The sequence below is a fragment of the Copadichromis virginalis genome, linkage group LG11 (assembly GCF_057382275.1).
Source record: "Copadichromis virginalis isolate Kocher_CV1m ecotype Utaka linkage group LG11, C_Virginalis_male_GT1.1, whole genome shotgun sequence".
NCBI classification, from domain to species: domain Eukaryota; kingdom Metazoa; phylum Chordata; class Actinopteri; order Cichliformes; family Cichlidae; genus Copadichromis; species Copadichromis virginalis.
The window spans coordinates 25,568,153-25,592,012 of NC_140628.1; the positions used below are offsets into that span (position 1 = coordinate 25,568,153).

The 23,860-nt window shown below is 40.0% G+C and overlaps 4 protein-coding genes and 1 long non-coding RNA gene across 7 annotated transcripts; 3 read left to right on the forward strand and 2 right to left on the reverse strand.

Moving 5' to 3' along the window:
- Positions 1 to 32: 32 nt before the first annotated feature.
- phc1 (polyhomeotic homolog 1) lies at positions 33 to 7,210 on the forward strand. The gene is made up of 14 exons (XM_085471585.1): positions 33 to 166; positions 865 to 986; positions 1,122 to 1,235; positions 1,334 to 1,399; positions 1,744 to 1,887; positions 2,100 to 2,243; positions 2,352 to 3,098; positions 3,197 to 3,329; positions 3,433 to 3,611; positions 3,701 to 3,764; positions 3,852 to 3,939; positions 5,602 to 5,773; positions 5,979 to 6,210; positions 6,299 to 7,210. The coding sequence occupies exons 2-14, from the start codon at positions 870 to 872 to the stop codon at positions 6,448 to 6,450; spliced, it is 2,352 nt and encodes a 783-aa protein (XP_085327711.1). The 5' UTR covers positions 33 to 166; positions 865 to 869; the 3' UTR covers positions 6,451 to 7,210.
- A 49-nt stretch (positions 7,211 to 7,259) lies between these two features.
- On the reverse strand, positions 7,260 to 12,834 carry styk1b (STY kinase 1b). The gene is made up of 10 exons (XM_085471586.1): positions 12,452 to 12,834; positions 11,580 to 11,635; positions 11,183 to 11,350; positions 10,283 to 10,618; positions 10,008 to 10,189; positions 9,787 to 9,861; positions 9,449 to 9,657; positions 9,219 to 9,259; positions 8,112 to 8,208; positions 7,260 to 8,003 (listed from the first exon to the last, which is right to left on the reverse strand). Exons 2-10 carry the CDS (start codon positions 11,632 to 11,634, stop codon positions 7,811 to 7,813), a joined length of 1,356 nt encoding a protein of 451 aa, XP_085327712.1. The 5' UTR covers position 11,635; positions 12,452 to 12,834; the 3' UTR covers positions 7,260 to 7,810.
- A 2,089-nt stretch (positions 12,835 to 14,923) lies between these two features.
- LOC146698784 (glutathione S-transferase kappa 1-like) lies at positions 14,924 to 17,945 on the reverse strand. Its single transcript, XM_085471587.1, has 7 exons — positions 17,802 to 17,945; positions 17,642 to 17,723; positions 17,403 to 17,531; positions 16,126 to 16,268; positions 15,925 to 16,041; positions 15,734 to 15,827; positions 14,924 to 15,377 (listed from the first exon to the last, which is right to left on the reverse strand). The coding sequence occupies exons 1-7, from the start codon at positions 17,868 to 17,870 to the stop codon at positions 15,328 to 15,330; spliced, it is 684 nt and encodes a 227-aa protein (XP_085327713.1). The 5' UTR covers positions 17,871 to 17,945; the 3' UTR covers positions 14,924 to 15,327.
- A 100-nt stretch (positions 17,946 to 18,045) lies between these two features.
- Positions 18,046 to 19,051, forward strand: LOC146698785 (uncharacterized). Its single transcript, XR_014922717.1, has 2 exons — positions 18,046 to 18,323; positions 18,970 to 19,051. It is a non-coding gene; the product is annotated as an uncharacterized LOC146698785 (long non-coding RNA).
- Positions 19,052 to 19,783: 732 nt separating this feature from the next.
- LOC146698786 (uncharacterized) lies at positions 19,784 to 22,961 on the forward strand. 3 transcript variants are annotated; one of them, XM_085471590.1, is made up of 5 exons: positions 19,784 to 19,875; positions 20,144 to 20,240; positions 20,614 to 20,724; positions 21,173 to 21,339; positions 21,648 to 22,961. In XM_085471590.1, the coding sequence occupies exons 2-5, from the start codon at positions 20,151 to 20,153 to the stop codon at positions 22,108 to 22,110; spliced, it is 831 nt and encodes a 276-aa protein (XP_085327716.1). In that variant the 5' UTR covers positions 19,784 to 19,875; positions 20,144 to 20,150; the 3' UTR covers positions 22,111 to 22,961. The 3 variants fall into 3 exon arrangements, with proteins under 3 accessions (XP_085327716.1, XP_085327717.1, XP_085327715.1); XM_085471591.1 differs by lacking the exon at positions 19,784 to 19,875 and adding an exon at positions 19,892 to 20,042; XM_085471589.1 differs by lacking the exon at positions 19,784 to 19,875 and having other exon boundaries at positions 20,172 to 20,507.
- The last annotated feature ends 899 nt before the right edge of the window (positions 22,962 to 23,860 follow it).

The window sequence follows — 23,860 nt, forward strand, 5'->3', positions numbered from 1 at the left end:
GAATATCCAAAAAAGAAGAAGAAGGAGGGGAAAAGAACTGCTTTGTGAGGGGCGGGGTTTTGTTGGAGGCAAAAAACCTAGAAATCCCTGTCGTTGTTGGCAGCTACAACCAATATCCGAAAAAGAACTCAATTTAACTGTGAAAAGGACGGAAAGCCAAGAAGAGGTAGACACAAACGGACACCGAAAGGCATTAAGCTCTGACATGTAGCAGCAGTAATAGTCAGCTAGCTGCTTGCGTTCTCTCTGCAGAAAACAGATAGCATTGCTAATTAGTTAGCCTCTGTTTATGTTTTTTAGTTAGGTGTTTGCGTCAAACAAACGACTCATCTACTTTCATTTTTCTATATATGCATTCGGAGTTTTGCTGCACACGGGAATGCATTTTTTAAACTATGGTATACTGTACTAGTGTCGAGAGATCGTTAAACCTGTGTAATCCTTTGTAGTTAGCCATCGCTGGATAGCTAGCTTCCTTTGCTATTTTCAACTTTTCCTCCATGTTGGTCTTTCTTTTCTACCCATCTATCATCTTGACAACAGGCCTGCTGTAAAAAATACCACAATGCTCCTGCTTGCCACGATAGTAAAAACTCGTGATATGCCCACAAGAGCGAATAATCTGCTGCACTTTAAAAACATAAACAATCAATTGGAAACTTTGAGGGTGCAGTCCAACAAAGGACGTTTAATAATCCGCCTTTGTTTATATTTAGTGACTAATCATTTCATTTGTCATCTATTAATTATTTTTTTCTTTATTTTTCTCTGTACCCACAGTGAGAAATAGCAAATACACCATATAGATCGTTTATAGTTAAAACTGTTGACACAGCTACTTCTTGGCCTTTTCGTTTTGAGCAGTAAACATGGATGCAGGTGAAGACCAAAATACAGGCACCAACAATGGAAATTCTCAGACAAGTGGCAATTCTCATGCACCACAGATAGCCCGCATGTCTCTGTATGAGAGACAGGCTGTACAGGTGAGTGATTGTGTCCAAATGTTAACAAAACGAATGCTTTACATGTTACAATAACAGTACCATTTAAATTAAAAAATGAAAAACAAACTTTTGAATTGGTATTAGCCAAATAAGTATGTATGTGTTTTTTTTTAGGCTCTGCAAGCTCTGCAAAGACAGCCTAATGCTGCTCAGTACTTCCAGCAGCTCATGCTGCAGCAGCAGATCGCAAATAGTGCTCAGTTCCACAACTTAGCTGCTGTGCAACAGGTATGACAAGAATATACATGCACAACAACAAGAAAAAGACTAAAATAAAAACAAACAGACATGTCCCAATCAAACCTTTTCATGTCTCTTTAAAACAGGCCACACTTGCTGCTAGTCGCCAGTCCAATACTCCAAGTAACAGCATCTCCCAAGTGCCCACCACTGTAAGTTTTTGTAAATTATTATTTAATTATATCTTACAGATAATTAGAAAGATTTGAATCTTCTTTCAGCTGCACCCTTTAGGGGTTGCCACAACGGATCATTTATGTTCATCACAGTTTATCCCTTGCTTCCTCTTTTGTAACACCAACAATCTGCATGTCCTCCTTCACTACATCCACGAACCTTCTCTCTGATTTTCCTCTATTCGTCTTACTTACCAGCTCTATATTCAGTATTCTTTGTCCAATATATCCACTATCAATCCTCTGTACATGTTCAAAACACCTCAGCCTTGGCTCTCTTAAAGTTTGAGTTAAAATATAAATATGTGTGTGCCTTCCAGGTCAATCTAAGCACCACCTCTGCGGGAGGGACTATGTCCAGTCCTCGTCCTCATGGTCCAGCCACCTCTGCAACCAAAACTGCTATCAACCAGTCAGTGCTGCTGGGTGGAAACTCAGCAGGACCGGGACAGATGTATCTTAGAGTGGGTTAAAACTGATTATCCACAAAATCTATTAAATGCATATACTTTGAATTAATTTATGTAACATATTGTTATGATATAGTAAGAACGGTTGGAAACCTTTGTGTAAAATTCACACTGACAATCCAGAGAAAATGCAGGGAAATCATTAAATCTTTCTTGCAGTCATTAAGAGAAATAAAGGTTGACCATCTCTGCTGTTTCCCACATAGGTCAACCGTTCTCAGCTCATCTTCATGCCTGGTGGCCCAGCAACTGCTACTGTTGCAGCAGTTGCTCAAACTCAGCCCCAGCAGCAGCAGCAACAGCACGAAGTTGCTTCTACCGGTGCTAGCACCCAGTCTGACAATGATCAGGTTTGTGTGCTTTTACCAAATGCTCTAGCCATGTAATCTTGAAGAAATGGTTGTGAAGGAAGAACTATTTAAATTTGATCACACGCTGCTCCTTTCTTCATCTCTCAGGTGCAGAACCTTGCCTTACACTGTGCTTCCACAACCAAAGCAGTTGCTGTTAAATCTGAGCTTCCAGAAAGGAAAGATGCTTCTGGCTTTCCTCTTGGTCAGCAGCAGCAACAGCAACAGAGTTTCCCACAGACAGTTCAGCAGCAACAAGTGCAACCACAACAGCAACAACAAATTGCCAAGAGCAGCTTTACACAACAGTCTGCCACAAATCCACTGACTGTAAAGACTGGAAATCAGGCTGCCATGACTGTAACTCCTACTTCTTCTGTAGCTTCTTCATCCACTTCCTCTCCAGGACTCCCTCTCTCCCAACTCCTCCTGACCCCCTCTGCTGCACCGGTGATCCTAGTACCCACGTCAAATGTTCCTACCTCCACCCAGGGCTACCCTATTGGCTCAGTAGCACCAAAGGCAAATGTTAACACTCAAACTCTGGTGGTGCAACCCCTGCAACAGTCCAGCACTAATGTAGACAAAGGTCCTGTTCCAATACAGCCCAAGACAGTTCAGGGACACCGTTTACCGTTGCAGCTGCCCCCTCGACACCCACCGCCCATTCTCCCAGCTCCACCTAGCAATAATCAGTCCACTGCTGCAGGTCACATCCCTGTCCAGCTTGTGGGAGCCAGGCAGGGCGTAGCAGGAAATATGCAAGCTGTGGCCCTGGCACAGGCACGAAATAGCACAGCCCAGGAAAGTCCATCTGGTGGGAATGTTGGCACGGTCTCCAGCAACAGTACTATGGTAAGATCAAAGGATTTACTGCTTGGGTTAGGTGTAGGGAGAGACGTCTTTGTACAAGGGATTGTAACAAGGCTTTTTCCCCCCCCACATGCTGTTAGACAAAAGCTCCTCTTGGCTCTCTCAAGAGGAAATATGACTGTGATGGCCTGAATGAGATGACAGAATCTTCAGACTCAGCACCCATGAAAGACTCGGCTCCTCCTTTATCTCCTGCACCTACAAAGGACTCAGGTACGTCAGCTTGTCTTCTCCAATTCATGCATAAAACGTTTGTAGAACGTCTTCAAAATTCTCACTGTAAGCTCATTATTTTTTCTTTTTCATGATTCACCAGCTCCTCCTTCAGAAGCTGCCTTCTCATCTCCTCCCACGCTTTCTTTGCCTCTCCCATTGTCAAGAGTAGGGCACGGGGACAAAGACAGAGCACCTGTTCCCCAGGCTGTCGTCAAACCACAAGTTCTCACTCATGTTATCGAGGGCTTTGTGATTCAGGAGGGAGCTGAGCCCTTCCCTGTAAGTGTGATAATACATGCACAGTCAGATAATGAATGTTAAGGTTACCATGAGAAAAAAAAAAGTGTCTTACTAGCTTGATGTGACAGGTTGCTCGGCTTCCCAAAGACGGAGATTTTGCCCTGGTTGGCTGCACAGAAAATGGACCTCCATGTAAGTGGTGGTTTATTATTCATTAAGTATGGTAGCTTTAAGCTGTGTTTATGGTCAGTAGTGTAAAGTCTTTCTTTCCCTACTCAGTGTTGAAGTGTGAATACTGTGGGAACCTTGCTCCAGCCAGCCAGTTCAGAGGATCAAAGAGGTTCTGTACTAATACTTGCGCCAAAAGGTACAGTTTTGTTTCTGTTTCAGCTTACATACACATTATGTGTTGTTTTGTTCCTTCTTAATTAGCCATAAAAGCTCAGAGGTTCAAAGGACATTCATATCTTATTAGGAAAACAGCTAAAGCCTTTGCAGTTTAAGCCACTGACTGCAGTATTTGGTTAGAACAGAGGTTCCCAAAGTGTGGGGCGTGCCCCCCCGGGGGGGGGGGGGCGCAGAGCCATTGCAGGGGGCGGCACGATATGAGAAAAAAAAGACTGCTTGCACACTGGTAGCATAATGGAGAGGTTTTTGACGGGGCTCCCACACAAACGCAAAGCAGGAGATGAAGCTTCGCCAAATTTGGCTTCACCTGCACAAGTTCCAAGGTAGGTCTCCCCTGCAGAATTGGTTTTCCCTGCGTCGGGAGCACGCGCTGGGCTCTCCAAATCACTGACAAACAGTATCCCACATTCTTGATTTTAAGTTCACAAACACTTCTTATAATAACTAACTACTCCTGACATTTTGGAGATGTTAGCTCTTCATACAGTAAAGTTACAGTGGGATACAAATAATATCAGGCTGATCCTGCCATAATTTGTTCCCCCCGTCCAAATCATGGACAAACAGTATCCCACAGTTGTTTATGTTTTTAAACTCATTTTGCACAGACGGGCATTTTTTGAAAAATGTATCGAAGATGTTTCTTGTAAAACAAAGGGGGGTCTAGCACTGGGTTAGAACATGCAAGCTCTGAAGAGTGAAATTCAAAGCAAAGAAACAATGTGCTTACAGTGAGTTTGAATTATTTGGAGGGTATTTTTGCATTTATTTGCTTTAAAAATGCTTTAAAAAGAGAGCAAGTTTCTTACTATGTTCTGGCCTATCTAGTTGAAGCTGCCATCTGCAGGTCTTGTCTAAGGGCTAAAATAAGCAAATTTACCCACTTACACTGAAGTTTGAAGCTAGCACACTAGCTAACAGGGTGGCACGACCGATTAAAGCAAATGATGAAAGTAGACAGATTCAAAGGAGGTGGAAGTACTTCTTTATCCCTTTGTCAGAGACAGTCTCTGCCATTTTAAAAATCCTGTAATTAGCATTGTAATTTTGAATCTACACAGCTGCAGAGCCACAGAGCCAGAGAACAAAAGCTTGAGAAAGTTAGTGTAGTAGAAAGTGATGTACATCTTTGAAATATTTTTTTCAGCTAAATCTCAAATTGATGGGGCTTTGAATGCAGTTTCCAATTTGCCACTATGGCACAGATAAAGCTGTTTCATGTTCGGGCTTGTGAGAAATGCTGTGCAAGAACAAAAATATTCTGCTTTAACATCAGGAAGCTTTTTTCTTTTTTAATTCAGGCAGTAGCTTTTATACTCAGGCTGTTGTGAGTTGGCGCCATGGTGGCCTACTCTTATCTGAAAACATTTTTCTTGACAGAAAGATGGCTAAAAAATATGTTCATCGATTTGCTGTTAATTGGCTTTATTTGAGAAGATTAAGCAAGATATGTGTGCTGAAGACATCTGATCCTTAATGTGATTTTTATTTTACCCGTTTCGTTAAATGTGAAACTAAGTTTGACCCCCTTTTTAGACAATAGTAACACTGGAAATTTACTCAGGGGAGGCAAACAAACAAGAATGTCTCTCTCAGTGCTGACTTTGCTTTTCATTTGCAGGTATAATGTAAGCTGCAGCCAGCACTACAAATCCAGCAGAGGGAGAACAGCTGCAGGGCTGGCACCAAATCCAGCACCCACAGAGAGCACTGCTAGGCGTAGGGGCTCCACTCGCAGGAGCAGTTCTAATATCACCTCTAATAAAATATCAACCAAGCATCTACCTGTCAAGGTAACACCTGTAGGTTTTAAAGGATGTCTCGTGTGTTTTCTGTTGTTAACAGTCTTAAAAACAAAACAAAAATCAAGGCCATTATGTTTGAAAACTAACATTCACAGCTGTTTTTGGAAATCCTTTTTTCTTTTTTGTCCTGTAACATAATAATAGTATAAAAATGCTGCTGATTGTAGTTCAATGTCTGCTGTTTTGGGTGCAGTTTAACTCAGAGTCCAGTCGTTCAGATGAAGTATCCAGCGATGGCGAAGAAGACGATTCTCCTTCACTGTCTCCGAGTTCTTCCCGCTCCTGCTCAAGAGCCGAGCACAGCGCTCTTCAGTCTGACAGCTCAGCTCCTGGAAGTCTTCCACTAGAGGGGGCTAGCTTCCTGTCTTCGACTCCTTCCCAGTGGAGCGTGGACGAAGTCTACAGGTTTATCTCCTCACTTCAAGGTTGGTGGTCCATCTGATTACAGTTCACTCGTCACATGTTGTTTCTCTTTATTGTCTCCTGCATTAACTGAGTCTCTTGGTCGATCAGGTTGTGAGGAGCTGGCTGCCCAGTTTCAGTCTCAGGAAATAGACGGGCAGGCGCTGCTGCTTTTGCGTGAGGACCATCTCATCTCCACCATGAACATCAAGCTGGGTCCCGCTCTCAAGATCTGTGCCTCCATCAACAGCCTGCGTGAGTAATGCTGCCAGAAGGACTCCAGGATTGTGTTCTCATAGCCAACTTCTCACTGAAATCAACACTTGGACTCTTAAAAAAAAAAAAGACTGAGAACTTTGGGATTAATGAAGATGCTCCATCGGTCTTGTAGAGACAAGAAGATGGCGAGTTTACTTTCAGGACACTGAATGTGCAGAAGACATGAATGCATATGTGTGAGTGGTTCGTGAGAAGTCCAGTATACATGTCAGTAGTGTTTTTCTTTTGTTTTTTTTCTGTCACTGTGAGTAGAGGCGTTTTTACGCGTGGAAGGAGAAACTGCAAATCAGACAGCATAGCGACATCGGTGCTAGGACAGTTCACCACTTGGGTGCAAAAAAAAAAAAAAGAACCTTGCCTTCTTGTTGTATTTCAATCGGTGCTTTAACTTTAGCGACGTGATTAGCAACAGTCCATTACGTTGATATTTCCGTTCTTTTTGTAGTTAAGCTTATAGTTTGCCATAGATGTTCCATCCAGGCTCCAATCATATCACGGAAAAGACACAGAAAGCCTGGGCTTTTTAAATTAGGTTATTAAAACAGTTATTGAAAGTTTAGTTTTGTATCTTTTCCATTTTATACTACAAACAAAATTATTTTTTCATGGATACTGTAGTTTTAGTGGCTTTAATCAACCTAACTACCTGAAAATAGGTTTTCCTCATGGTTTGCTCTTTCAACACTTGGAAGCGCTCTCTGTGCGTGTATGCAGTACTACCAATAAAAAGTACCTGTTACTGGAGCTTTGTGTGTTTTTGTTTTTATCTCCTCCACTTAATGAAAGCCGCATGGAAAAATAAGGTCATCTTTATTTTATTCACATTTGAGTTCATGTAAACAGATTTTCATGTTCACATAAACTGAACTTGATCAGTAAACATAATTTACAATGGAAATAATGGCAAAATTACATTGATGGGTCCTTCATTTCCACACTTATGTCTGATACGAAATCATGAAAAAATGTGGCAAATATATATATTGGAACATACATTGGCATCTTCAAACAAAATTAGCAAACCATCATGTATGGACAGTATTTAGCACAGGTTCAGGTTGAAGCTGTACGTCGGTCAGGTTTACGGGTCCAAATGTCGAGTCGGAGGTTTTATTTCTCCAACTGAACATTAGAGACATTGGGAAAGGCAAGACACATGAATGAAATTTGGGGAAAAAAAAGAAAAAAAACAACCTAATGTTTCCCAAAGTTAACTGTTGAAAGAAGGAAAAAGGAGCAATTTCAATTCCCAGAGTGATCATACCCAGAGTTTTGAGCTATTGTATTGCATCTGAACGTCATTTTTTTGTTTCGTAAAAGTGCTTTTGCTGAGGATAACTGCAATCAGAAAACAGTGTAGCTGTTGGCTTCGCCGTATCCAGCTTCTTGAAGGTATTGCTCAATGTTAACTGTCCCAGATGCCTTGATGACCTTGTCAGAGGCCGCCTTCTCTCCTGAAGCCAGCTTCTTGCGCACTTCTGCCAGAGTGGGTCTTTCTTGATCCTTCCACTGGCAGCAACCTTTAATGATCGTGTACCTGTGCGAAGAAGAGATGAAGAAATTTATCTGACTTTTGCGGTGATTAACGAGAGGAAGTGTAGCGCTTCATGTTTGGCGTTTCTGGAGTATTGCAGTGGACACTCACAGTGCGTTGGAGCAGTTTGATGGTTTTTTAAGATTTTTTCCTCGCTGATGAAACTGCAGAAGCTCATTAGCCGGGATCTCTGCAAACGGAGCTTCACCTGGACAAACGCAAGAGAAATTAGTAGATACATTATAGCGTATAAATGTGAAAACTCTTTGATGCAATCCTGTGAAAAAAACCAAGTCCACCCTTACTCTTTCCATAGGAATTAAGATGGTAAGTAGCAGTCTGGGAAAAGATACCAGTAATGATCTAAAAGAAGAAACTGGTGCTGTCCATCAATCTTGGAGGAATTGAAAGGCTATTTTCAAACAATTTGAAGTCCGTGATTCACATGGAAAACATTCAAGACAGGAGTCAGTGAGGCCGGACTGTGCAAAGCTCAGAGAAGCTTGTGAAGTTAATGACAGTACAATTAGAAAAAGACTGCACAAGTACGACTTGTTTGGAAGGCTTGCCAGGAGAGAACCTCTTCTCTCTGAAAAGAACACGGCAGCATGACTTGGATTTGCAAAGCTGCATTTGAAGAAACCACAAGACTTCTGGAGCAAAGAGACTAAAGTGGAGATGTTTGGTCAAATCAAACACTGAGTTAACTGTGAAGTCCTCTGTATACCAAAGTATTCTAGAGTCAAATATGAGGCCATCAATCTGATAGCTAAAACAACAGAATTGCTCAAATGACCTCAATCTGACTGAAATGCTGTGGTAAGACTTTAGAAGAGCAGTGGATAAATTAATCTGAACTGAGCAAAGTTTCATGTGACTGCATAGAAATAAGTACACAAGTGTTACTTTGCAATGTTAAAATACAGTAAATTCTAACGGTTTGCATGACTTTCTTAGGTAACTCTATCGAATTAAATAATTTACAGATTAAGGATCAACACCGGCACAAAAATCCTTTTAAAATCCAAAATTACTGTCACACAAATGTATTGTTTTTAAAACACTGAGTCCATCTGCACACAGGAACCCAGAGTAAAAAGTACAGAGACATGTCTAACAGCTAATTCAAATTGTTCTATTATTCAACTCTTGAAAGATGTATTCATTAATAATTTTTAAAGTTACGAGTATATTCTAAAAAGTAAGAATTGAACTTACCCAAAGTTGTCATTTCATACAATAAGATACCAAAGGACCAGCTAAAAAGGGACAGACAAAAGCAACTGATGTTACAGTCTTTCTTCCAGGAGTTTAATAACAAGCTTGTAGACTACACATTTCATGTAGCAACATCTCTATCAGAGGATATTAAGGTAAACAGCACCAAGACATCTTTTATAGACGTGACACATAAAATTAGGCTCAAATGAGATCTAACAAGAACTCACACGTCGCTTTTCTCACTGGCAGGCCTCTTGGCTAGCACCTCTGGTGCCTGCCATTTCTTCATGCTCGGATCCTCCCTCTGCGTGGCTCCTTGGTTCTTTCGTGTATAGACTCCATGCAGGCCCCAAAGCTTGGCTGTGAACATCTTACTGATCAGTACACTACGGGCACGGATGTTTCCATGGAGAAGATCTTTGCTGTGAAGGAACGCCTGATCGGGCAACATGACAGCGAAGTCAAGATTAACCAGATGAGCATGTGCAGTTCCTATAAATATTAAAAGACTGCCCTCAAGCATTAAAAAAGAGCCAATGAAAATACAGTATATTTGTATACTAACCAGTGCACTGGCCACCTGGTTTGCCATGGTAAATATTCGTCTCTCTGTCATTTCACATGGCGGATCCCCATTGTCCTGGAAAGGCAGTCACAAAAATGTCTAAATAATTCTTCTTTTACATCTCGATTTGGAGATTTACATTTAGATTTTATCATACTTGAAGGAGAATCAATGTAGCACACGCTGCATCTTTGAAGCTCATTAAAAATGTATCTCCCTACCTCTCTGCATCTCCACAAGAAGCTGAGCAGGTCTCTGTTTTCCAGTTCTTCCACAACTGTAACCAGGGGAGCTCGCAGTGACACCACACCTAGGAGCTCAGGCAGGAAGGGATGTGGTCCGAGCTGGGCCAGGAAGGAAGCAAAGCCCAGGAAGTTGTGCCTTTCTGTGGCATTAGCCGAGTCTGCCAACGAGAGAAAAAGAAAATGCTGAATCTTGCACTGAAAACCAAATGAGATCTGCAAAACTCACAGACAAACCTCGGTGAAAATCTCACCATTTAGCACTCGCAGTACCACATTCCTGTTTTCCATACGGGCCCTGTAGATGGACACGGAGGAGTCTGTGCGCAGGGAGAAGGTGCCAGAGAGAGGCGTGACCAGGTTGAAGGACTCGGGGAGCCTCTGGCGGGGCAGCTCTCTGGGCTGCGGCGGGAGAGTGAAAGTGGGCTTGAAAATCTCCTGTGGCGGTGGGCTGGGATGTTGAGGGAGTGTCTCCACAGAATTGGAAAATGCTTTATTGAGGTAGGTGTGCGGGGACTGGAAGGTAGAGTAGGAATTGGGCATGTCCAAAGCAATGCTTTCATGCTCCAGAACATTGATACCTGATGGAGCTGCAGAGAGAATAGAGGCTCGTATGAAAACACAGGGAGTAAATGAGACCATAACCTAGACACTATTTCAAGTCATGTTATTTAACATTTATAAAAAGTTGAGAAGCAGAAACATGCATGTGGTTTTGAACACATAAAATTGTAGTAGTTGCTTATATAAGGATTTTTTCAGTACTTATTAATGCACAGTATTTGTAAACTCCTTCACCTGAAGTTACATCTGCCTAACACAACATTACAGTGTGTTACAAACCATTTATTAAATGTTCGTGTTTGCTTATATGAGTTAAATAAATTAAACAGTTCCAGAAAAACAATTAAAATTTGCACGTCTCACAGAAGTGAACAAAATTAAAAGGACACAAAAGCTTAAAATATTATTATTGTATTATTTTTGTTCATTTAGATTAAATTTTATATAATGTTGTTTCATGAACAAGCAAATACAGGCCACAAATTTGACTTAAACTACCAATATAACAAAAAACATTCAATCAATTCAATTTTATTTATGCAGCCCCAAATCACAACAAGAGTCGACTTCATTCTTTTTTGTGTTCTTACCATCAATGCCATGCAGTATCCTCCTGGTAGTGACCTTTGACTTTGGACGGATACGATCGACCTTCTCTGGACAGAAGCGCAGCAGTAAAATGAAGACCAGAGTTATCAGAAAGCTGGCCAACAGGAAGACGGGCACGACGATCACCTCCTGTTCGTACACTCGGATCTCTGCAAACAGGGAATGTACACAAGGAAACGTCCGTCTTTAGATTCAAAGTACTTAAAGAGGCAGATGTGGTTATGCAGTCTATGCTAATATTTTTGCTCAGCTGACGTGCAGAGTTTATCTTCTATCTTCAGGCGAAGACAGAAGACGTCTCTCTAACAAGGGTTAGGCTCGTCAAGCCCCATAAATGGTCAGACCTGTTTAGTGAGCAGAAGTAGCCACAAAACTTACCACAGATAGCGTCTCCAGTTTTGCACTGAGAGTCTGCAGCTGATACTGAAGACATCCTGTCACATATTTAAAAGAAAATAAAAAGCGATGAAGAGATGCAAGAAGCTCACACAACCAGACTTCATACTGAGGAGGTTTTTAGTGCTTTCATACACTTAAAAGTTGTCCAGATATTTTCTCAGTAGGAAAACCATTGATTTCTTTGTTATGGATGAAGTAGTCAAATTAGAATGTATTGCCTGACAGGCCTGTTGTTCCTGCAACAGAATCTGTTAATAGTAATGTGACTCTTACAGGTAATCAGTACGAGGAGCCATCTGAGCAAACAGGTAACTGAGACCAGAAACGTCAAATGTCGTATTGCTATCTGTGAGGTATACGGAGCATTTCCCTCCTGCTACAAACTAGTCATAAACATAAACAGCCCGTCAGAGTTAAAGTCTAGCACCTTTATTTTTGTCACGGAGGCTTTTGGACTACTTTAATCAAAGATGTATATCAGAGAAAGCCTAACAAAGCAGTCCTAATGATTTATGTCTAAATTCATAGAAGCTCATCTTCATGAGCACGCTTTTACGTCACAGCCAAGAGCTCCAAACCTGTTTACCTGCATTTTTTCATCACATTAGTTCCAGTGATGCACTACACGCCCAAAGGCCAAACATGATTGGCAAAACAGCACCGGCTCATTCACCCAGACTAAAAATAATACATTATGTCATAAAAATCACTAAAAGGCTCCAACCACACTACAGCCGCTTTCATAAAGTTAACATAGCGTGCATTAATCAGCTCACTCTTCCTACATGCTGCCACAAGGACAGGTCATGTGTTACAAACAGACAGAAGAAAAATAGGGGTCAAAGCCTTACCTCACCACCTGCAGTTTACTCTTAACAGCCAAACGAGAAATAATCAAAAGTGAAATCCTGTTATTGCGGTCAGGCACTTTTCATACATCTTCCCTGCTGAAGAGTCCGGGCTCAGCTGGGCTGTTCAGAGCTTCATTGTCTTGTTGTTCTCAGGTGATTTGTCAGGCTCAGGGGATCAATGCGCTCTCTGCTACTCTTCGTTCAGCCTTCTGTGTTTTCTTAACTCCACCCTCACCTGCTTCACCATATCCTTCTCCTATTTACTCCTTCCTTCTTCCTCCTTTCCACCTCCCTCCTCCTCAGAGTGTGCTGATGTGCTCTACCACATTCTGTAATGTGCTTTTCCCTGAAGTACAGCAGCGACTCGTGACCCTTGCCTTCCTCGTCTTTGTGTAAGGAAACTGGTACTGCTGCTCCTTGTAATTTTGTTTCAGTCGCTGGCCCTTTGTTAAACGTGTTTGGTAGTCTTTTGCTCAGAACTGGTATAACAAGCTCTGCCATCTCTAGTGAAAAGATTATCTTGGTCCAAAGAATTCACAGCAACCACATAACAGATTCTTTTTTTTGTGTTTAGTGCAAAATATTTACACCTAAAATTTTAATGTAGGGGGTAGAAGGAGAGTCTGTAACCTTCACTGTACAAAGACACGGTTACTTACAGTATATTTACAAGTAATTATTCATATGACAGCAATACTTGATGTTTGCAATATTACAATTATTGTCAAGAAAACACGTAGTTCAAGCTAAACATTAGAAATGCTGAACACACACAGACTTGTGTTACTTTACGATACACTATGTGCTCACACACCACACATTAATCGCTGGCTCTCCACTCAGTGTGTCTTTTGTCCCGTCTTCAGCACTTAAACTCCCAACTGATCACAGCAGATGGCTGCCTGCTTCTGCTGGAGGTTTCTTCCTGTTAAAGGGGAGTTTTTCCTTCCAACTGTTGCCAAGTGCTCATCTGTAGGGGAGTCGCTTGATTGTTGGGGGTTTTCTCTGCGTTATTATAGGGTCTCTACCTTACGATATAAAGCACTTTGAAGCGACTGTTGTTGTGATTTGGTGTTATATAATTAAAAATGAATTGAACTGAACTTTATGCATGAATCATTTGATTTTATTCAGGAGTTTAACAGCCGAGCTGCCCTGCCGTTTGAGGCGAGGCATACAATCAAAGGGGCACGGCACTGTAGACACTGCGCCAGTGCTGTCGAAGTGATTTCAGCTATTTGCACAACAGCAAGTGCAGTATTTCAGTATACTGTAGCGTCTTTCTTTCCACTTTATGTTGTGGCATCATACATTTGTGACATAACAAACATTTAATGCATTTATCCATTTCCACATCCCGTTCTTACCCAGACCAGGAAAAGAGAGGATATTTACGCCCACAACAGGTCATTAATCTCACACAAATCTAAAACAAACAAAAACCCACATCCTCTCCAACATTAATACCTGAATGCAGTTCAACTGAGGGAGGATATGAAGGCCTCTGCTTGCCTACCTGTGAAAGGGTTGAAATTCAAAACCTGCTTGCTGTGAATGATGGGTTACAAAGGGATCGATGGATTAATTAATAATGACGTAGTAGTTCTCAGCGAGGTGACAAAAATCTCATCTCGTCTTTCTAAGAACGTCTGAACTTTCCGTCAGGAAAGGTGTTTCAAACCTGTGGCACAAGGGCCAGAAACGGTCCATCAGATATTCCAGTTCAAATTACTGTAAAGTCATTAGTTGTTAATAATTTAAATGAAAAGCCTTTTTATGGTGTTGTAATTTGATGCCAGGACTACTAAACAGGAAAGAAAATATATGAGAAGTATTTTTATATTTAGACGAGATCATAAAGGCAGAAAACACTTTTGCTCTGTTACAAAAACTTTACATATGAAGGTTTTGGTGCCTTGAATGATTCACTCTTAAATGTAAATTGTAAATTGTAATGTACATTTAATGACTCATTATTATTGTTTTTTTTAAATATGTTAACTATGAACATTTTAGAGGGATGTTTTTTAGGTTATTACCATAGTTTTACTGCTTCAGCCCACTTGAGATTAAACTAAGATGTACAGCCTCATAAACTATGACTCCTCCTGGTTTAACCAAATTAGCACTTAACAATATATTAACACTCAGGATGATATATATGTTAGATATCATCCTGAGGATGATATATTGGTCCAGGGTGTACCGGCCCCACTGCAACTCTGAATTGGTGAAGTGGAAGAAAACGGGTCAATATTTCAGTCATGAATGGAAATAATGGGCCAACTGACCAGCTGGCAGTTAGAAGACATTTAAAAAAAAAAAAAAAAAAAAAAATCACAAATGTCAGCACTGGCAGAGAAAAAAAAAGTATCAGCTGGGACCATGAATATTACTGTAACAATAACAATAATAATAATAATGATAATAATAATAAGAATAATACTAAGGTTTAGTACAAGCTGCCAAAAATACTTTTCTTGTATTTCAAAGGCTTTTATTAGGCACATAATTAGCAGCACAATTGTATGATGCATTAATCACAATACTAGCAGTAGATTACATGATATGTCAAAATATGAGCACTGAGGTCTGTGAACACTGGTTGATCCTGGTAGACACACATCATGTGACCAAATCTACACCCACATTCGTTGTTGTTGTTGTTATTAGGGTTTTTTATGACTAACATTAAAAAAAAAGTCATATGTATACGCATATCTCAACAGTACCAGTTTGGAAACTTGTTACTGCCACTGACAGAGCCTTTCACAACTTGGAAAACTGGGATTTTAATTCCAGAAAAATGAAAGATGGAACTTAATGACAAATCAAAACTGTGAGCAAATCGTCTTTAGATGAAAACAGGTTTCATTTTACAGCTTGGCAGCTGATTTGCTGGGTTGAGGTCCCAGCCATTTCTCTCCTGAAACAGAGAACAAAATGTGACTGAATAAGAAACTGCCAACAATAAGAAGGAAAAGTAGTGCCACTGCCAGAGTGCCAAACACCTTTTTGTTTGTTTTTGTAATTTTGAAATCATAGGTGATTTACAATAAAAACAAAACTAGAATAACTTTAATTGTTAGAGAGCAACAAGTTCAAAAAATAAGTGACAATTGATTCCTTAATATCGATTCAATATTCAGCTATAAAGAATTACTAAAAGAGCCAAAAGTATGCAAAGTCTTTCACTGACTACAAGTTAAGGTGTCATTTTATTCCATTTACTTGAGCCAGTTTGATAGTAAATTTGTAGAGATGGTAGAATCGTATTCTCACCGATGCAGTGGGCCATGAGCTCAAATCTGTCAGATCCAAAGAACATCTCTGGCTTTCCATCAACATGACACACAATCATGGGGAAACCAAAAGCCTGACAAGGATTTAGGAGGAGAGATTTGGGTTATAGCTGATGGTTTGTTTGTTTTTCACTTTGCTAGATCTACAAGAGGAGCTGAAGGACAACTGACCCCATAATCAAGAGCTGCCTGTGTTGTGCTTTTAAGCTTCTCTTTGACCTGCGTTGAGGTGGACATGGCCAACAGTTCTTTTATCTCACTTTCAGACAATCCAGCTTTCACTGCTGCCTGCAAAAACACAAAAAGTCTCAAAATTAAATTGTGCTTCTTAATTTTGTTTTAAATGCAGCCAGGATGTTAAAGAGTCTGCACCTCAGACAGCGACGCAGGTACAGTGATGTCTTTGTCTTCACTCCAGATTCTTCTCCACAGCTCACGGGACACATTCACCACCTTCTCTCCATCCTTTTCTTTTTCTTGCACTGCTGCCACAAATCGCATTGCAGCCAAGCTGCCTAGAAGAAGAAAAAAAAAAAAAAAAAGGGCACTAACATGCATCTGTTACCTGAACCACTATTGACAAAATCATGAGATGTCACATCTCAAGCCTAATATTTCAGTAAATCTCTTAATCTGCAGTTCTTTATTCGATCTTTGGTGAAAATCATTAAAAATTTTGAAGGAGGGTTTCTTATGAACCATACAACAGTATTTGGAATTGTTGGCTCTCTATAAAAAGGGAAGTAAACTTTCTTAGGTACACACATTCATTGCAAATATTGATTCAGCCAATCACATGGCAGAAATTCAATGCATTTAGACACGTGGACATGATTAAGACAACTTGCTGAAGTTCACACTGAGCATTTGAATAGGGAAATAAGGTGATTTAAGTGACTTAAAATGTGGCATGGTTTTTGGTCCCAGACTGGTCTGAGTATTTCACAAACTGCTGATCTTCTGGGATTTACAGAGAATGGTCTAAAAAAAAAGAAAATATGACAGCGGTAGTTCTCTGGGGGAAAATATCTTCTTGTTACCAGAGCTGGTTTTGTCTGGTTTCTTGAAATGTCATCAGACGTCATCCAATAGAGCACCTTTAAGATGTTGCGTAACTGGAGACTCACGTCATGGATGTGCAGCAGCTGTGTGATCAACATGGACCAAAATCTTTGAGGAATTCTTATGAATTAAGGCAGTTCTCAAAGCACACGCGGGTCCTATCTGGTACTGGTGAGATGTACCTAATAAAGTGTCAAGTGTATATTGTGTTGTGCTTACAGCTTGTTTTGCCACAGCCAAGTGTTTTAAAGTATTAAATTAAATTTGCTTTGTGTTGCTTTAACACCATGTCACAAGTCATGACTACGACATTATCACTTACCCAAACTTTTGGGAGTTAAGAATAGTAGAGTTCAGTTTCCCATATCTGAAGATAATCTGTTTTAGTTGCATGTTTCCCCCCCTTAAAAAAACAACAAAAAGTAGTAGACACTTATGTTTTTCTTTAAATGTGGAACTTCTGTCAAAATCAAGCGTCATTGCTTCAGTTAAAATGTCTTTAGGGGTCAAATAAGGTCTAATAGGGTCAAATAGCTTGGGTCTAATAGTCCAATCAATAGACATTATAGAGCTGATTCTGCTTGTACCTTTCTGGACCATGACCTCAAAGGGGTCAGCAGGCAACTGCAAGGGGACACTGAAGTATTCTGCCAAGCGGTTGAGATCTTTTGTCATGTACCCGAACTTGTTAGGAACCAAACCAGGAGGCTTGTTGCCTGTCAAGAAAGAGAAATGTGAGAGCAAACAGAGTCAGTGCGCACCCGGATTTGACCGTGCAGCGTGTCCTGCAGCAGGTTTACAGGTGCCTGTCTTGATCTTTACTGACCCGCTCCGTGCATGATGTCACCCAGAAACGCAGGGCGCAGTTTGAGGTCGATGTTCCAAACGTTTCTGTAGCGGCACATGACCTGCAAACACATGAGATATTTGCGCATCTCCTAAACAAACCGATCTGATGCTGTGGTGCACATCAAGACGGCACAAACCTCGAAACCAAGCCATGAATACGGAGAAACTACATCGTAGAACAACTCCACAACTTTTCTGGAGGTCATCCTGGGGTCAGCAGCCGCTCTTTGAGTTGTTAGCAAGAGCTTTAAATGAAGAGCAACAAAAACCTTAACTGCAGCGTGCGAATAAATCTCAAGGAGTGTTTAGTTTTTGGAGGGGGCGTTTCCGCGAAGCGCGTATCGAGGCTTGCTTCATTTATGGGAGGAGCTGAAAATGATGACGTCCGAAGCCTCGCTGCCCGGCTGTACCACGTGACTGGTTCATGAAGTGGTTCGGACGATCTGATTTCCTCGTGTCAGCATTGTTCCCACATCATCATAATTAATGTTGTTCCAGGTTCAATATTGCAAGTGACCAATCACCTTCTTGTGACGTCATTCCTTTGCGACTTCGAAATACCCGCCTTCGAGTATTTCGAAATACAAGTGAAGAAGCGAAAAACCGCCGCCTGTCCGCCGAATTTGAAGTCAATTTAGGATACTTTCCTTTAATAAACGGTAAGCATTATACATATGTTCCTCACTTGGCTTGCTGTTTGTTTGCTAGCGATAGGCTACTTGACAACAGCATTAGCTAACCAGTGTTCTCTAGACCAGCGTTCCCCAACTTTTTGGGTGTTTCGTGGCCCGGGGGTTGGGTCAGGCAAAATTGCAGTAGCTTCCCTGATCATTTTACAAACATAAGTGAAGAGAATCTGGACTAAAAGGCCTAGACTTATGGTTGTGTGCTGAATCTATGAATCAAACTATCACCTGGAAACATTAACTGGTCCATAGCTGTGAAACTGGACATGAGTTCTTGATTCTATGGAGATTAACAGTAATCCAGAAATTTACAAATTTGTCCTGGGACATCGCGTAAATGTTGTCCCTGGGACATCGCGTAAATGTTGTCCCTGGGACATCGCGTAAATGTTGTCCCTGGGACATCGTGTAGATGTTGTCCCTGGGACATCATGTTAAAGTTGCCAGAGACATACCATATGAAAGTTTAGCTTCTTTTAGCCCCTGTTTGTTTTATATTATTTTATATATATATATATATATATATATTATATTTACATTGTATTGCAAAAAACCCCAAAACAAGTTAAAATGAATTAATGAATATTGACTAATTAAACCTTCGTTATTTTTCCACCAGAAATGGACGACATAATTAGAAGAAGTGTTCTGAATGACGAAAAAAAAAAGAACTGGAAAAGACACACAACTTTGTGTGCATGTGTCACAATGCCAGGAGGACCCATTCAGTGTTGTGTTAGAAAAATTGAACTCATTAACCCTTCATGGACATTATAAATGTTTAAATGTTGCCTCAGGTAAAGACAGGAAAAGAGACTATTACAAATTCAACTGCATCAGAGCTGGGGAAAAAAGTCGAAACAGCTACAGAGCAGTGGGCTGTAAGGCCTATGTTTCATTTAAAGTACTCAAATGTTGGAAAGACCACACAGTCATCGTGCAGCGTACATATGATAAGCATGATGGGCATGATCCTTCGGACCCAAAAGACGCACATTTCAACAATATTTCCAGTGATTTGAGGAGGAAGATTGAGGAACTGCTTTCCCTTGGAACTAAGCCAGCCATCGTACTAACCAAATGTCATAAATGGGCCAAAGAACATGGACACAGAGATCTTCACAACAGAGAGCATTTTGTCACACCACGTGACATTGACAGTGTTAGAACCTGCATGATGAGGAAGAAGCACTTTAACTGTGGAGACAGTCAAAGTGTACATACCTTACTTAATGGAAAACATCAAGAACATGTTCTCTTCTATCAACCATACACATCTGACCAAGAACTAATGATTGTTTTGCAGACACCTGTAATGAAATCAAACATGGAGAACTATGCAAAACAGTTAGTATGTGTTGACACCACGCACTGCGTTAACCAGTATTCATTTCCCTTATTCACACTTGTTGTAAGAGATGATCATGGGAGTCCCTGTGGCCTATGCTATTGTCAGCAACGAAAGTCAGAAAACCCTGGAAACTGTTCTTGGAATAGTTTGTGAGCATTTCCCAACTTCCCCGAGGTAAATAATACATTGACAGCTATTAATTTTGAAATAATTCCTTTTCAAAAAAGTTATAACATGCCAGAATCTAATGCTATAGCTGCAGCATGGGCTGCAAAAAACTTTCCTTTCCAGTTGTTAAAGTTATTCCTATAGGCTGTATGCAGTATTTTATATATCTACTTGTGAGTTGAAATGTTTAATTTGGCATTGAAGTGGTGCTTTGAGATAGCAAAAACATTTTCATACTGTTTAATCTCATTTAGTGTTTTCTTTTTTTCTGTAGAGCATTTATGGTTGACAAAGACTTTGCGGAAATAAATGCTTTGCAGAAGGTTTTTCCAGAGTCAGCTATCCTTCTATGCTGGTACCATGTCTTGCAGGTAAACCACATTGTTTTCTTTTCACGTTGTCTAAGATGCACCTGAAACACATTTTTACAACAGGGTCCTGTTGTTATGATTTGCCTCATTGTGATATTCACCTACTCAGGTTAATGAATATAAAGGGATAAAATGTTGAGTGACTATGTCCATCCATTTAAGACCACAGTGCACTCATCTTCTGGTGGCTGCTTCCCAAAGCTCTTTTTGACATTTAAAAATATGTTTGCCTGGTTGATTTCTGTAATGCACAGGTCCTCTTGTCCAGTGAGTGACAAAGTTATTTTTGGACGTCAGCTTTCTTTTATGCTTTTTGTACAGCTGCTCCTCTGTCTCTCTCTCCAGATTAACTTTTTTTCTCTTACATTCACAGGCTGTTAATCGATGGCTTTCAAAATCAGAGTCCGGGGTCCATGGGCTTTCTAACACCCAAAAGAGAAATGAAATCATTTCTTTCTTTTGTAAGCTGAAAGCTTGCACATCTGTAAGTGTAATTTGTCTATTTCACATTTTGATTTCTTGATTACACTAAGAGCATAATAACTTTCAGTTGCTAAAAAAAGTTACAGAGAGATACAAAATAGATTTTTGAAACAATTTCTAAAACTGGCTTCTTATCTTGCTTATCAAAACAAGTACTTAAGCTGTGCAGAACATCATTGTGTCACCCACTGTGCAGTAGAACTTGTGAGTGGGATTCTTTCACAGACAGATGCTGAAACCAAATATGCTTATAGGTTTAGTGTTCCTTCTTAGCCATTGTAAGGGAAGAAATAATTGCTTCTTAATACAAAAACACGACATATTATTAATAACTTAAAATTCTTAATGTTATTCAATAAAAGGAAAAGGGCTTCAATACATAATATTAAAGATTTCAATAGGTCTGTTAAATGGATTGAAATATATTCTGTTGCATCCAATTCTCTTAGGAGGACGACTTTAAAGCCACATCAGCAGAGTTCTGCCAGACATTTAAGCAATACCCTTTGGTGTGCCAGTATTTTCAGAAGCACTGGGAAGGCATTGGCCACATGTGGTGTGACTACGGCCGTCGCTTCAGTCACGCTCGTTCTGAAACAAACAATGTGATTGAAAGGTATGATTTATTATTTTGACCTCATTCAATTGTATTGCTGAAAAAAAGATATTATGCTTTAATCCAAGAGGCTAAACTGAGTAGGTTCGTCATGTCATTGCCAGAACAGGTTTTAGGCAAATCCTTTAAATTCTAGCAGCGTGAGTTGGTGGATTTGCCTAAATCAGCTAAACCGGCACAGAGCATTCCTTTATAAAAGACGTGTGCAATAGGTATTCCAATTTTTTAAAAAATAATACAGTCTTGATTAAAACTTTTTAAATTCCTTCAATTACAGTTACTAATCATTTCAAATAACTGTTTTTCAGATTTTTCCACCGCCTGAAATGCCAGTTTTTATCTGGCTACAAGAATAGGCGTCTGGATGATCTGATTGAAGTGCTCCTAGGGAAGGCCGACGACTACTTCTCAGTCATAAAAACCCTGCAAGATGTGGGCCGCATGAAAAACAGGTTTGCTGACACCTTGTCTCAAGTTTCAGACTCTGCTTCAAGACTGATGGAAAGTGGTTGGGCTCTTAAAATTACAGTCAAGAACAGCCATGGAGTTAATGCATATCAAGTCCCATCTGAGTCAAGAGAAGACATGGTGTATGATGTCTGCCCTGTTGAGTCCTACTGCAACTGTACATATGGCTTACGAGGACTTCTTTGCAAGCATCTAGTGTTACTTGCAAAATTAGCAGAGGCTGACAATGACATCTATCCAAACATGGAAACAGACCTTGGCAAGAATTGCAGTGAAAGAAAGGCATTACTTTGTACACTGTGAGGACTTGAAAGTGATAAAAATGCCAAGTTTGTTTGGAAATCTGTGTTTTTTTGCATCGGCTGAAACACTTCAGTGCACTTGTTGTACGTTCTCTCACTATAACACATGTGCTTGCCTGAAGGTGGCTTGTAGCCATTTTAAACAAATGAAAAACTCTCTGAAAAGTCCTCTATCAACTTTGAAGGACACTCCTGTAGTTGAAAGCACAGACAAAAAATGCACAGAAGATGCAGTTGGAAAACTAAATGCTGTTTTAGACACAGTTAAACAGTGGGCATTCATTCCAGAGGGTATTACTGCAATGATAGATGAACTGCATACAAATGTCTTAAAAACAAAACAAGTAGGCAAAAGTATATGCCAGTACGAAATAAAGACGACAGATAATGCACGCAAAATTAGGCCATTGTATTCTAGCAAGAAACGTTCGGCCAGCATCGACATTCCAACAGTCTGTGAAAATGAATGTGAACAGTCGATAACCACTGAAAGAGAGACATCCTCTGGAGAAAATGAAAACCTTTTGGAATACAAAACAAAAAAGAGAAGAGTTAAAGCTAAGTATATGCACAAGTAGACTTTTGTGTGACATTTCAAAGGGACTGCATCCATTACTTCTGTTTATTGAAACCTAAAGCTGAATAGCTGTCTTAACTTTCTGCCAAGGAACAGATGAAAAGAAATTGTTTGGTCTCTCAAGCAGTTGTTATTTATGTGTGTTATTCATTACTTTGGCTTGGTTGCTGTTTTTGATACAAATTCATCTGTGCCCATTGTAATATTTTCATATGTTACTATTTTTATATTGCTATGCATTATAAATAAAGGATTACTTATTACTATTAAAGGTCTGCATTTGTAATTGTTGGTATTATTTATAAAATATGTGCTCTTAAGTTTTTTACTCCATAAAACGATACCTGTCACTATCAGCTGTTGAGAATCCTGGCTCATACAAAATAGAAGTAAAAGGTTTCAACATCCAGCCTTTTTATGATTAAATACAAAGTGTAATAACAGAGTTATTGGGGTGTGATTTTGTTAATAGTTAGTCTTAAGTATAAGTTTAATAGTAATGAGTAAGAAAATATAGCCAGAATAATGGAATGAGACTAACACCTGACCTCACACTGAGATTTGGTATGAAGTGGCATGTTTGTGCTAATGCTGACATTGGGGCTCAGAGTTCCTCTGTGTGTATATATTTGTGAACGTTAACTTGGCTAATGTCCAAGGGTTTGACTGCTTTCCTGTTGGATTGTATCACAAAGAACAGGGATAAGAGCACCAGTGGCCGTGCACACCCTCATCTCTCTCCTTCACCCGATCATTAGTGTTGGAAACCGGCATTAGCTCAGAGTAGATTAGACTTCAGTATAGTGCAAGTGATTTGATTTTATGATTATTTGATTCAGTTTTTTCTGTGTTCAAGCTCAATTACTTTAATAAAATATGTTGAATTCAAACAAATAAATAAACAAATAAACTGTGGACATTACCCTTTTAAACCTTTCTGAAACAAGACAGGTAAAAACCAGTGTATAAAAGTTTACATAGGTATAAATAGCTCTAACACTTTACTCCAGCCTGGCGTCCACACATGTGGACATCACATTTTGGGTTATTTAGACCAAAATACTAAATCTTGATCAACAAGTGCCTGATATACAGTTATGAGGACATTATACTGCAACTGTTCTATCGAAATTTCAAATTAATGTCCTCATATGTGGCTCTCATTTTTCTCAGA